Below are 14817 nucleotides of genomic sequence, written 5' to 3'. Positions count from 1 at the left end.
TGCAGATGCAGAAGTATCAAATTCAGCATCCTCAGACATTGTTCCCACCTCCTGTCTCAAAGTCAGGCTTATCACTCGAAGCAGTAACAGCAATGGTCAGTGGAGCGAAGAGAGGACTCGTCTCAATAAACCTGATGGGGATGAGGGTCAGTTTATAAGATCAGGTGCAGTACGAGGAGAGGGGCGTGCCTCACACACAGTAAATACCCCCCCAGTACTGACTTCACACCTGGGCACTGTGGTAAGCCACCCACATATACAGGCCTCCCCATCTTCCGCTGAGCCTGAAATTCACTGGAATTAGACAACAGGGTTATTGTTTCAGAAAAGTCGCCTTTAAAAACATCAGTGACAATTAGCCGGGTGCGGTGGTGCACGCCTGTAATCCCAGTGACTCGGGAGGCTGAGGCAGGAGAATGGCTTGAACCTGGGAGGCAGAAGTTGCAGTGAGCCAAGATGGTGCCAATGCACTTCAGTCTGGGCTATAGAGAGAGACTCCGTCTCAAAAATAAAATAAATAAAATAATAAAATAAAAATATCAGCGATCCCTAGAAAGGCAGGTCTTGGGAATCTTTCATTTTTAGGCATAGACAATGATGACAGTAAGTGCATGAAAAACCACAAGGAGAATGTGGGGTCTGCGGGTGGTGTGCAGGTGGAGCAGGCCTAGGTGGCCAGAGGCAGCGGCAGGAAGTAGGGGGCCTCGGGAAACAGGATTTTGAAACATGGTAAAGCAACAAGCAGGTACTCATCAGCCTACTTCACAGTTTTACTTTGTGCCAGTTTCTTTCATAGTAAAGTATTTATTAACCATTCAAACTTATTTTCCTTTTAGTCATCACCTATTCATGAAGCTTGGTTTTTCCTTGGCCTATTGAATACAGAGATTCATTATATTCTCTCTGCTTTGGGGTGTGCTTAAAATTTCCCATAATAAAACATTAAACAAATAAACATGATTTTTAAAAAATGTAAAGTGAGTTCTCAGTACTGCCATTGCAAAACGTGCTAGGGTCAGTCCCTATGGAGCTCTGATCTGAGAGGGCATTCCTGCAGATAAAGACACGGCACCCACAGGAGGATAACTCTAATCTATGCTCCTACATCTGAAAGTCTCATTTTCTAGTTCCAAAAGGGAGTTGACTCAGTATCTCAGTCATCCTGAACTCTAGCTTCTTTTGGAAGTGCGTCAGACATACCAGCATTCACTCTGATAATGTGCCCTTCATGGCATGGCCCCTAAAACTCTTGAGAGGTTTAGCTGATTCTCCTGCGGCCCCTTCTCTCCTATTTTGGTATTTCTGTTGGACAATGCAAATCCTAAAGATTGACTTGGGGAAAATCTTGGAATGACAATATGGACCATGCCTCAAAATTCCGTTTTCTCACTGTTATCAGACAGTCCCAGTTGTACCTGTTTAGAAATTTAAAAAATCACACACACACATGCCTGTCCATAAAGACAGGAGGTTTTTAAGTGGAAAATCAGAAAGACTGAATCCCAGGCTTCTGCTCTGGGTTCATTACAAATCCGAGCAGAAAGCAACAAAAACAGATAAAGTTTACTGATAAAAATCAAGACCCTTACAGTTAAGCAGCCTGGATCTGAAATCCAGCTCTACCACTTGCAGACCAAAATATGCAATAAAATAATTAGTGTCTCCATATTTATAAAATTTCAATTACAAGCGAGAACTATTTCTACATAAATTAGACAAAATTCTATGTGCATTTTCCAGCTACCACTTCCCCACCCTCAGCCACTGCTGGGCAACTCACTTAACTTACTTAGCTAAAATAATGAAGATAATATTCACCTTTCAAGATCGTTGTGAAGATCCAGTAAAATCACGTATAAGGTTACAACAGTGCCTAGAATTTCTCAATAATAGTTGTTTCTCTGTCTTATTCAGCAAATCATTTGGGATACTAGGAATAATATGTGAAAATCTCTCATTTTTTAATTCACTGGTAAAAATCCGTATATTATCACTTCTTCTGTCTGATTGCAGTGTTTTTTGGTTTTAACGTTAGACTGAAAAAAATTACAACATCCTCTGCTCCAAATTCTAACATGAAAGACCAATGTATGCAATGAAATAATCAGCCACTTCATATTACATAAAATTACAATAACAGAATAGAAATATTACAGTCTATAAAACACAAAACACATGGTTTGTATTTTTCTAATCTGATCACCTGAATACCTGCCTCCCCTCAAAAATGCGTTTGTTTCAAAACAGAAAAATACCACCCTCTACGCATAATCTCTAAGTGGATTACAGTTTTTCTATATGTCTTTTACTATTTTCATGACTGTTCTTCTCTGATACCCAAAACATCTATAATATGTTTTAAAACCTTAAAACAAAACATCTAAATGAGAACAATAATTCATTTCCTTAATTCTATAAATGATACAACTGAAAAAGGAAGTCCCATCTTGGAGTTAAATTCTACATTATGTTATTTTTTTTTTTTCAGGCATCTTACAAATGTTTAATAAAGCCTTCTTTAGCAAAGCCTATCACTGACCATTCTGAGTGCAGAAGAATTTTATGTCACAGACTTGAGCATACCACCATAAGTACGTTCATACAGTTTTTTGCTTCCTTTGAAAATATAACTTGCCTGGGCCGGGTGTGGTGGCTCACGCCTATAATCCCAGCACTTTGGGAGGCCACGGCGGGTGGATCACCTGAGGTCAGGAGCTCAAGACCAGCCTGACTAACATGGTGAAACCCCGTCTCTACTAAAAATAAAAAATAAAAAAAATTGAAAAAAAATACAAAAATTAGCCGGGCATGGCGTCCCAGCTACTCGGAAAGCTGAGGCAGGAGAATCACTTGAACCTGGGAGGTGAAAGTTGCATTGAGCCAAGATCGTGCCATTGCACTCCAGCCTGGGTCACAGAGCAAGACTCTGTCTCAAAAAAAAAAAAAAAAGAATGAACTGGTTTCACGAGCTAAAAGATATTGCATTCCACAGCACCAAAGTGCTGGTTTCTGTTCCAGTAGCTAAACAAACTTAAATGCCAGATTTAGGGCTGACTGGCAAAGTTCCAATAGAATACCAAGGTGAGATTTCTCCAGAAAGAAAATCAAAGACATCTTGACAGCTGAAGTGGTTCCAAGTTGTCTAATACATGATGTTTTTATCCAGAAAAGCAAGACTTCCACGTTCAGTTCCCATCACCACTTCCTCTAGGAGTCCTCTATTCTTAGCTCACTTTAGTGCCGTTCGGGTAGATCCCCTTCCACTTACCCCCTAAGACTTACACCCATTGCTATATGTAGATAACTTCCACACCTACATCTCCAGCCTTTTCTCCTTTTATTCATTGGATATCAAGCCCTCAATCCAAATTCCCCATTTCTTTTTTCTCAAGACAGGGGTCTTGCTCTGTTGCCCAGGCTGGAGTACAATGATGTAATCCATGGCTCACTGCAGCCTCAACCCCCCCGGCTCAAGCCATCCTCCTGCCTCAGCCTCCTGAGTAGCTGGGCATACAGGCACACACCAACACACCTGGCTGACTTTTGTATTTTTGTAGAGACAGAGTTTCACCAGGTTGCTGTACCTGGCTTCAAATCCCACATTTTTAACTTCTACACAACTCAAGAGCCCCTTTACTTTTACAAATGAATACCAAAGACATTGGAGATAAGGCTAGAAACGATTAGAATTCAGTTTTACAGCCTGGCTATTTTGTGGTATTGGTCAAGGGCCTCAAATATAGTGGGACAACAATATCCGGGCGCGGTGGCTCACGCCTGTAATCCCAGCACTTTGGGAGGCCAAGGCGGGCGGATCACAAGGTCAAGAGATCGAGACCATCCTGGCCAACACAGTGAAACCCCGTCTCTACTAAAAATACAAAAATCAGCTGGGCATGGTGGTGCACACCTGCAGTCCCAGCTACTCGGGAGGCTGAGGCAGGAGAATCACTCAAACCCAGGAGGCGGAGGTCACAATGAGCTGAGATCATACCACTGCACTCCAGCCTGGCGACAGAGCAAGACTCCATCTCAAAAAAAAAAAAAAAAAAAAAAATAGTGGGACAATAGCAGTAAAGTTGTTAGAGTTGAAACAAAGAGACTGTACTTTTTGGAGGTAAAAATGGTCAGCATCAAGTATTTCATATGGTTCTATCTTACATATAAATTATCTTAAAATCCTCTTAAACAGCAATGAGATTACCTCTTCTAAAAGTAATTGTCACTTTCACATCTTGTTTGACTATAATAAAATAACTTAAAGACTCTACATGACTTTAGAAGATAGGATTTCTTGATTTGTCTTTGCAATCTCAATTATAACTACCTGTGCAAAACGCAATCATAGCTTCATATTAAATACTGCTCCCATTCCCCCAAAACAATCTTTTTTTTTTTTTTTTTGAGACAGAGTCTTGCTCTGTCACTCAAGCTGGAGTGCAGTGGCGTGATCTCATTGCACTCCAGCTGTTAGTGCAGCTCACTCACTCCAGTTCCAGTGAGTCTCCTGCCTCAGCCTCCCGAGTAGCTGGGATTACAGGCACACACCACCACACCCTGCTAATTTTTGTATTTTCAGTAGAGACGAGGTTTTACACGTTGATCAGGCTGGTCTCGAATTCCTGACCTCAGGTGATCCGCCTGCCTCGGCCTCCCAAAGCGCTGGGATTACAGGCTTAAGCCACTGTGCCCGGCCCCAGAACAATCTCATATTCACCTATTTGTACATTTGGTTCTCACAATCACTAATAAAATATAGGTCTTTTCTAAGATAGCATGGCTTTTTATGAGAAGGTTGTAATGGATACTAATAAGAATCTATTTTCAGTGTATAGTAATTTCTAAAGACTATGACCAACACATTTACCCCCTAGCAAAAACAAATAAGACAGATCAAAGTTATGCCAACTTCTTGGACTAGGACTTGGGACGTATGAAGACTGCATATGCCAGTTCTTTCCCAGGACCACAGAATCATTTGCAATCTTGTCTCCATTTTCCAATTCCACCACTGTGAAACACACTGCACCTTCAAAAAAATTTTCCCCCATGTTTTCTATACAAAAACAAATTTAAATTTATACTTCTCTGAATCATAAATGAACTTGGAATTTTCTTTATTAAGTGGGTAAAGGTTTTCAATCTGGGGGGGAAACTCATTTCAAGTCAAATTCAGGTTACCAGAACTTTTTCTCATAAGTATGGTGACAAATTTTATTATGATATACATAAATCTGCATAATTATCTTTTCAATTCCAAAAGCTCTAAATTCCAATTATTTACGTTTTTTTTTTTTTTTTTTTTTTTTTTTAGACATAGCCCATCTCTTAACTTTTTTTTTTTTTTTTTTTTTTTGAGACAGTCTCACTCTGTCTCCCAGGCTGGGGTGCAGTGGCATGACCTTGGCTCACTGCAGCCTCCGCCTCCCGGATTCAAGCGATTCTCATGCCTCAGCCACCCAAGTACCTGGGATTATGGGTGAGCATCACCACACCCAGCCAATTTTTTTTTTTTTTTTTTTTTTTTTTGTATTTTTAGTATAGACTGGGTTTTGCCATGTTGGCCAGGCTGGTCTCAAACTCCTGGCCTCGTGTGATCCACCTGCCTCGGCCTCCCAAAGGGCTGGGATTACAGGCATGAGACACTGCGCCCAGCCTGAACATTTTTTAATGAAAAGTTTATTCCTCACTCTGTCACCCAGAGCTGAGTGCAGTGGTGCCATGATAGCTCACCGCAGCCTCCAACTTCTGAGCTCAAGTGATCCTCTCACTTCAGCCTCCCAAGCAGCTAGAACTACAAGCACACGCCACCACACTCTGCTAATTTTTAAATTTTTTATAGAGACAAGGTCTTTCTATGTTGCCCAGGCCAGTCTCTAACTCCTAGCCTCAAGAGACAGCCTTGCCTCAGCCTCCCAAAGTGCTGGGAATACAGACATGAGCCACCACTCCGGGCCTCGACAGCTCAGACTTACAACAAAAATCAAGTCAGGGAACTCTTTGGAGACTTGAGAAAATACTTCAAGAGAACATTTTTTAAAAGCATTAAATGAGTATGAGTTGGGAGTTAACATATTTAGAGCTCAAAAAATCATAAAGACTGTCAAAAAGCTTTTAATTGTTAAAATGAAAGATTTTTAATTAAAAAAGTAATTGTACTAAATGTTTTTTAGAAATGATTCATAATTTCTTCATTCAATAAATGTCAGTGTGGGCCAGGCGTAGTGACTCACACCTGTAATCCCAGCACTTTGTGAGGTCAAGGCGGGCAATCACTTGAGGTCTGGAGTTCGAGACCAGCCTGGCCAACATGGTGAAACCCCGTCTCTAATGGAAGTACAGAAAATTAGTCAGGCGTGGTGGCGTATGCTTGTAATCCCAGCTACTTGGGAGGCTGAGAAAGGAGAATCGCTTGAACCCAGAACGCGGAGGTTGCAGTGAGCCAAGATCATGCCATTTCACTCCAGCCTAGGAAACAGAGCAAGACTTTGTCTCAAAAAAAAAAAAAAAAAAAAAAAAAAAAGGCCAGGCACGGTGGCTCACACCTGTAATCCCAGGACTCTGAGAGGCCAAGGCAAGTGGATGACCAGAGGTCATGAGTTCAAGACCAGCCTGACCAACATGGAGAAACCCCATCTCTACTAAAAACATAAAAAAATTAGCCGGGCATGGTGGCACATGCCTGCAATCCCAGCTACTCAGGAGGCTGAGGCAAGAGAATCACTTGAAACCAGCAAGTGGAGATTGCGGTGAGCTGAAATTGTGCCACTGCACTCCAGCCTGGGCAACAAGAGTGAAATCCCATCTCAAAAAAAAGAAGACAAAAAGAAAAACAAAAAAAATCGAAGTGCAGACTCTGTGTGAGCCCAGTGAGGCACAGGCACCTACAGAGAAGAGCTACTGCTCACAGCCCTCGTTGGGGAGACAAAGAGAGCATCACGTGACCCCTGCTCTAGCAGGCAGGCCTTCTAGTGAAACAGCTGCAGGAGGTACTACCAAGATAGGTGGAGAAGGAAGGGTCTATGGAAGAGACAAGGGCTCAAGTCAGACACTGTGACAAGCAATCAGGGACATGAGATCTTGAAAAACCCGCAGCAGGGATGCTGGGGTGGTGAACGAACAGACGATGGGGCTAGTTCAGGCCTGGCCTCACAAACCACCGTAAGAGGCTTGAACGCTCTCCTGAAGGCAACGAAGAACCACAGAGACACCTGAATCTGGAAAATACCACAGCCAGGCTTGTGTCTTATTAAGATCATTCTTGGCAGCGTCTTGGAGAAAAGCCAGCAGACGAGCATGACCCTTGGAAGGGTGACAAAAAGGGAGGCCACCACCCTCATCTCCGCAGGGAAGGCGGAAAGCCTGAAGGCCTTGGAGCACACAGGGAAAGGAAGAGGCAGGGTCCAGAGGACTCCATGGGAGGTGGTGACCCCACGGCTGTGGTGTGGGAGAGAAGGAGGCGGCAAGGGTAACACCCAGGTTTCTGGCTTGGGCACCTGGGAGAAAGACATTTCCATTCACCATGAAGGAGAACCAAGCAGGAGGGTTTTGAAACACCTTTGGCTTTGAAAACACCTTCCTTACATCAGCCTCGCTGAAGCAGATGCCCCTCCTCTGTGCTTCTCACAGACCACTCCTGTCTCTTGAACCAGGCTGTAAGCTCCTTAAGGGCCATGGTGGTGTCATCAGTTCTCTCCGCTGGTCCCTAGAAGGACCACAAAAATGTTTGCCAAATGAATGAAAGAATGAACAATCATGCTTGTGTTCCATTTATATTTTGCTCCTCACTAGGGTTGCAGGTAAAAACACCTTCTAGTTTCCAAACTAGAAAGCTGTGGAGATGGGAAGTGGTGTGTGTGCGTGTGTGTGCGTGTGCATGTGTTCAGATATGTTTGTAACAAAAACTGTCCTCAGTCTTCTTCAGAAAGGCCAAATTCTTGCACTTAAGATTTTCCTTCCTTTGAAATGTGTCTAGCATAGTAGTTTGCAAGCTTCTCCCCCAATCTTTGCTTTCTGTTCTTTCTGGAAGACTTAGTGCCGTTCCCAGGGAAACGGCGGTAGGATTCTGACTGTCCTCCAACGCGTTCCGTGTGAGCTCCTCTGCTCGGCATGGTAGCGCCCTCACCCACTCCAGAACTGCGCCTTTTCTGTAGGTGTCTCCCAGCTGCAGTAACCGACTGCGGTGCTTTCTGACAGTTTTCTGAGGCTGCGTTAATTAAGTTTCCCCGCTAAGAGTTATATTCCCCCTCCCACACTCCTGGAAAATCTTATTATGGGCTTAAGTTTCTTACCTGGTGAAGGTGGCTGAAGGCCTAGGGCAACCCCAGGACACATCACGGTGTCCCAAATAGGATGTAAAGACAAAGAGTGTTTTTTGTGCCTCAGAACTCCTGCACCTGTGATTCTCCATAGCAAACCACATGTATATTTATTACAGTCCCTCTGGGTACAGAGATTTCTTAGTGCCCACACAAGACTCTGCCTTTAACCTCTTCCTTGACACTTCTGCCCATTAAGAACTTCCTCTGGCTCTCAAAGACTATCTACAACTCCACCTCTCCCTCCCAGCAATGGCCACATGTACACCGGACTTGCCACCTCAGCACGGTGGCTCCTTTCCCTGCATGGAATAATGACACATCCTGTAAATACTTAACTTCTTATCCAGACACAATCTCCCAGTGGATAAACAGACTCTCCTCATTAGTTTGGCTGTTACTTGTCAATACCACTGTCTTGACATTAAAATCCAGGCGCTCTAATGGTGAGGATCATATCTACTTAATTGGATTTATACCACAGCCTACTGTGGAACAACATGTGGTTATTTAATACTTCGTATAATCCCTCCTGATCACTCTCAAATTGATGCCTTCCTCACCATTGCTTCTAACAGCCCCCTTGTTCTAATCCTCACCACTTTATCTGTATGGTCCCATAATAGGCTTTTGCCTGGGTCCTCCAGCCTCAGGTCCCTGTCCACTCAGATTTATCCTGCCAACAACACTAGTTCTGTAAGCATGGGTCTCCCCAGCTCAAAAGACCTCCAGAGCTCTGCATGGTTTGGAGAATAAAGTCTGCACTCACCTTAGCATCCCAGGCCCTCTATAACCTGGCCCTTTTTCATGGATCCAACTTTCTAAGTTTGAATATGCATCTTTAGCGTCAGGTATTATCTCCCTATCACACGTACACAAACACAGACATATCCAATACAGAGCTAAGCCACAGACATATCCAATACACAGACATATCCAATACAGAGCTAGGCTTTGGGAGACCTGAGTTCTGGTCTGGCCACCTTGGTTACTTTCTCCTTCTATACTCTTACCTTCGAACTTCTCCCATTTCTTGATGAGAGGGTGAGTGCAGGGATGCCAGGGTGCTCTGATAGTGCCAAAGGTAAACACTTATTGTATTACACTTACTATTTTTTATTTTTTGAGATGGGGACTTGCTCTGTTGCCCAGGCTAGAGTGTAGTGGCACGATCACAGCTCACTGCAATCTCAAACTCCTGGGCTCAAATGATCCTCTGGCCTCACCCTCCCAAGTAGGTAGGATTACAGCTGTGCACCACCACACCTGGCTAAATTTTTTATTGTTTTGCAGAGATGGGGTCTTGCTGTGTTGCCCAGGCTGGTCTCAAACTCCTGGGCTCAAGCAATCTTCCTATCTTGGCCTCTCAAAGTGCTGGGATTACAGGCATGAGCCACTGCACCCAGCTAACTTTTATTCTTGCAATTATTAAACAATTTCTTGTTTAATATGCACTTATTATTAATTTCTTAGTTCCAAGTGTTCCAGTGTATAAATCCTATCTTTAAAAATACACCAGGCTGGGTGCAGTTACTCACACCTGTAATCCCAGCACTTTGGGAGGCCGAGGCGGGCAGATCACAAGGTCAGGAGATTGAGACCATCCTGGCTAACAAAGTGAAACCCCGTCTCTACTAAAAATAAAAAAAAAAATTAGCCAGGCATGGTGGCACACACCTGTAATCCCAGCTACCCAGCGTCTGTAATCCCAGCTACTATAAGGCTGAGGCAGGAGAATTGCTTGAACCCAGGAGACGGAGGTTGCAGTGAGCTGAGATTGCAACACTGCACTCCAGCCTGGGCAACACAGAGCAAGACTGTCTCAAAACAAAACAAAACAAAAAAAGTACACCAGAGGAGGGGGGAATGGGAAGCTAGTTTTTAATGGGTACAGAGTTTGAGCGTGGGATGATGGAAAAGTTCTGGAGGCACATAGTGGTGCCGGTTGCACAATAATGTGAATAGACGTAACGCCACTGAATTGTACACTTACGATTAAAATAGTAAATTTTCTGTGATGTGTACTTCCCCATAATTTTCAAAGTATATCAAGGTCACCAAGGGCCAAATCTCATGCTCCATTATCCCTCACAAGTCTAAGCACAGTGCTGATTAATAAATATTTGGTGCACAAGGATAATGATACCTGAACATTTACAGATCGCTTTACAATGTATAAAGCCCCTTCACCATAAAATAGTTTAACTGTTTGATCCAGACAAAAAACCCCGTGCGTTAAGAAAGACAGGTATTTATCTTCATTTTCTAGGTGAAGAAATTGAGACTTGAAACATTTAGTGATTCAACTGTAGTCGGGTACCAGGCAGAGCTTCGACTGATCTGGGTCTCATGAATCTGAGAAATGTCACAAGCTTTTTGTTGATCGTTGGAACAATTAGTGCCTTTTCTCCTAGGAAAAATTCATGCAAGAGTATGTGTCATTAGGCAGGAAGAGCCTTCACCTTGTGCTCTAAATCAGCAGCTGCTGCCCACAGAACAAGGGCAGGGGCAACTCGAAGCCTCCCAGGCTCCCTATTTAATCCGGACCCCGTGGGCGGCTGCCTCTGCACACGCATCCTGCCAGGCTGCCTGACCCGACATGGCAACACGTTCGCCTAAATGCCAGACTGACAGGAGGTGCTCCAAGGTGAATCCAGCCATCTCAACTGTGAAGAGTGCAAAAGAATCTGAATTTCTTTAGGGACTATTGAAAACAATCAGAACACTTAGAAAAGTTTATCGATTATCAAGCCGTGTACTGATTATGGACATAAGGATCCTTTACGTATCAAAACATATTTCGTTTCCTTAAAAGGTCTGCTCTAGCCTCCCAGTACAGTTAAGGACAGCGCCCTGAGCTTGTGAAGATAGCAAACATATTCAGCATTGCTGCTCTGACAAGTCACCTCCCAAATAGGCTTCAGTTGAGGTACAAGCTCAATGTGTTCCTTGGTTCCAGGAGACGTTTACTTCTAGACACCAACACTCTGAAAGTTTCAACAGTCCACTGAAGAGGTCCCAATTTACTTAGAAATTGATATCCCTAAACTGTGTTCTATATGGTAAAACATTCTCACTCCAAGAGTGTGCCTCAGCATTTCGGTGTCTTAAAATATTGTATCTGGGGCTGAGCATGGTGGCTCATATCCTTAGTATTAGCGCTTTAGGAGGCCAAGGTGGGAGAATGGCCAGGAATTCAAGACCTGCCTGAGCAACACAGTGAGACCCTGTCTCTACAAAAAAGTTTTTAAAATAAAAAAATTAGCCATGTGTGGTGGTAGTGCATGCCTCGACGTCATGGAGGTCACTTGACCCCAGCAGGTCGAGGCTGCAGTGAGCTATTATCATGCCACTGCACTCCAGCCTGTGCAACAGAGCAAAATCCTAACTCTAAACATTGTATATTATATATACAACATACATGTGTGTGTGTGTATATATATATATATGATATCTGTAAGACTGTAGGCATTTTTCTTCTACCCATGAGTTGTATGAAGTAAAATATTTCTTTATAGAAAATATAAATATTCCTAACCCTATTAACACACTCTTGTGTGTAACACACTCTTCCTAACACACTCTTGAAAGAGAAGGTAGACACATTGAAATACCTATTCGCACTCATGCTAAACCCACTATCTTCTGGATTCCCTTCTCTTATAAAACACATTACACTTTATAAAGTCCTTCTACAACAAGGCTTTCATTCCACACCACAGAGCAAGGATTACCGTAGCCCATGAGACTCTCTGAACTGTAGATATAATTAGGCATCACATCCATTATGACACCACGGACGTCATCATGTGCTACCAGCATCTGTTGACAGATCTCATACCCAGCATATCACCGAAATGGCAAGTGTGGAGAAGGTAGCCCACAATAGAAACAATGGCATTTTACCCTCGTCCGGTTCCAGCAGTTTGTCTCATAGGACATAAATAGAGGCCACTGCTCTGGCTGCACTGAGCTCACAGTTCAATATTATTTTACTGACTTGAGCAGGGTCTATACCAAAAGTAGAAATAGAGAATCGAGAGTAGAAATAGAGAATCTTCTAAATCTGTCCTAATGTAGTTTTTACCCCCCATGCATGTACAACATTCAAACTATCTTAAGAAAAAAAAAAATTATCATGTTAAACTTTTTAACATTATTTTGGACTGGGATCTGGAAGTATGTCATTTTTACTTCAACTTTACTTAAGTAAATTTACTTGAAGTAAATCAACTTTACTTCAAGTGCTATGCAATTATAATAATACAGTCAACATGGGAATCCCAAACCTAAAATAATTAAAAGCCATATATCAAAAAAATACTGCAAATATATTAAAAGATTAAATATGGTGGAAGGGATGTCAATGTGGCCTCCGGAAATTGTCATTACCTCTATCCTGCTATCTTACTGTACTTAAAAAAAAAAAAAAGGCAACAGAAAGCATTGTGATTAGACTATCACTTTCAAAAATGATGGGCAGACTACCTGTCCAATTCCTTAGCTATTTTACAGTTCCTCATAAGAAAGCAATTTTTTAAAACAATGACCGGGAGTTAGGGAGTTACCTTTTTTTTAATCCACGAAAAGTGCAGTAATCAAAATTTGAGGAAATTGTTTTAAAAAAACACTCACTGCTAAAACTTAAGGTCACTTTTTAACTTCGTGCTGATGGATGATGCATCAGCTGGTCCAGATGACACATTAGGAATCTTCAAGCCATGTGCTTCCTTCACAATCAGTACTTTAAACAACGGTAGACGGCTCGAAGTTTTGTTGTTTCTACTCATTACTCCCATTTTCTAAAAAAGGTAGGGATGGTAAAAGCCTTAAGAAACTCGGGGAGAGACTGAAATGTAGCTACATTAGAGCTTTAAAATAAAAATAGTAAATGGTATTTTAGGAGAGAGGGTAGACAAGAGACATCCTGATATAAAAATAGTGCTTGGTTATTTGATAATTATCTCTCCTTCCAGCTAACGCTGTTTGCTGTGAGAGAAGTTTGGGATGTGTGTTCACCATCACACTCCTATTCACCAAATACTATCGCACAATCAACTACAGAGCCAATTATACAGAGATTCCCATACACGCTATGGTCACCACAGGCTATCTATCCACTTAAAGCAGGCCCTTAGAAGGGAAATCTATCTTGCCTCACGCCCAGAAAAATAGGGGGGGAAAAGCTCAGAGCGTTTGGCTTTTACCATAACCCTCTTATCTTAAGGTTGGGTTAGCAGGTCTCCGTTGTCATGCCTGACCCAAGCAGGCTCCTTGCCTAGTCAAGTAAGAGGCAGGATTAAGCCTCCTGGTGAGCATTCCCTATTTATTCTAGCCAAGAGGATCAAGAGGAAACCTTGAAATAGTGGAATGTTCCACTGGGCCCCCAGAGAGCGCCAATCAAAACGGGGAGGGAGCTTTCAGAAGCTGGCTGACTCCTTCGTCCCTGTGTGCTTACCTCAATGAACTATAAATAGAGTGTGAAATAATTGTGACTATCGGTAAATGTCTAGTGTTCATACAACATCCCTCTCCAAGGAACCCAAAAGATTGAATAAATGACTTTCCATGACTCTAGGGGCTGCCCGGTGGAAACTGCAATGAAGCTGATGTTCTTTTGCTTCTTTCAATGGGGAAGAGAGAGGCTGGGGTAAAAGGACACAAACGGGCCAGGAAAGTATAACTCGGGGGCCAAGGTCACAGATTCAAGGGGTCAGGAGCAGACCAGAGACCCCTTCAGATCCTGGTCTAACGCGGGTTGGTGTGAGGAACAGAACCACATCTGTGACTCCGATGCTGCTACCACACGCGCGCGCGCGCGCACACACACGACGCCCAGTGTCCTGCCTGTCCCCGGACATGTCCTCTTTCCTAAGGGGTCCCCGGGGCTGCAAGGGCACAGGACAGCACAGCACCTCCACAAAGCGCCCTCTCGCCAGTCGCCAGGCCACGCGGCCACACGCACGGGAGTCCCGCGGAGGACCCGGCCCCACCACGCGCGGGCGGCCCGCGGGCCCCTGCTGACCTTTCTCTGCTGCTTCTCCCAGGCCGGGTCCAGGAGCAGGTCGCGGTCCCACTCCTCCTCCTGGATCATGTACTCATCCTCGTCGTACACGTAGTTGTACTGCACGCCGGGCTCTATCTGGTTCATGGCGCTCGGTTGGCCGGGGCTGCGGCGGGGCGCGAGGAGCTCGGACGCACGGGCTGACGAGGAAATGGACCCACGAAGGTGGCGGGTGGCGGGCGGCGGGCGCGGGGTGACCTTCGCGCGACTCCTCTCGGGGCGGCACGCCTGGGCGCAGAGTCTCGGGCGAAGCACCAGCTCCGGCTGCGAGCAGCTGCCGCGCGGCTTAATAGCCGCGCCGCCCGTCACGTGGCCGCCCGGCCGCGCCCCCGCCGCCGCCGCCCCCCAGCCCCGCCCGTAGAGGCCCAGCCAGCCCCGCCCCGAGCACGTGCGGGCGGACCGGGGCGCCGGGTCCCTCCACGGTTTCCTCTGCAG

General features: G+C 44.3%; 1 protein-coding gene across 1 annotated transcript in view; it reads right to left on the bottom strand.

Moving 5' to 3' along the window:
- The window catches only part of ACTN2 (actinin alpha 2), a 76147-nt gene extending 61678 nt beyond the window's left edge, over positions 1–14469 (bottom strand). The window contains 1 exon segment of the mRNA XM_010384678.2: positions 14344–14469. Coding sequence (XP_010382980.1) covers positions 14344–14469 — 126 coding nt within the window.
- Positions 14470–14817: the final 348 nt, after the last annotated feature.

The sequence above is a fragment of the Rhinopithecus roxellana genome, chromosome 8 (genome assembly GCF_007565055.1).
Source record: "Rhinopithecus roxellana isolate Shanxi Qingling chromosome 8, ASM756505v1, whole genome shotgun sequence".
Lineage (NCBI taxonomy): Eukaryota > Metazoa > Chordata > Mammalia > Primates > Cercopithecidae > Rhinopithecus > Rhinopithecus roxellana.
Note: the sequence above shows the minus strand (reverse complement) of the source record. Positions and strands in the feature narration are given on the sequence as shown.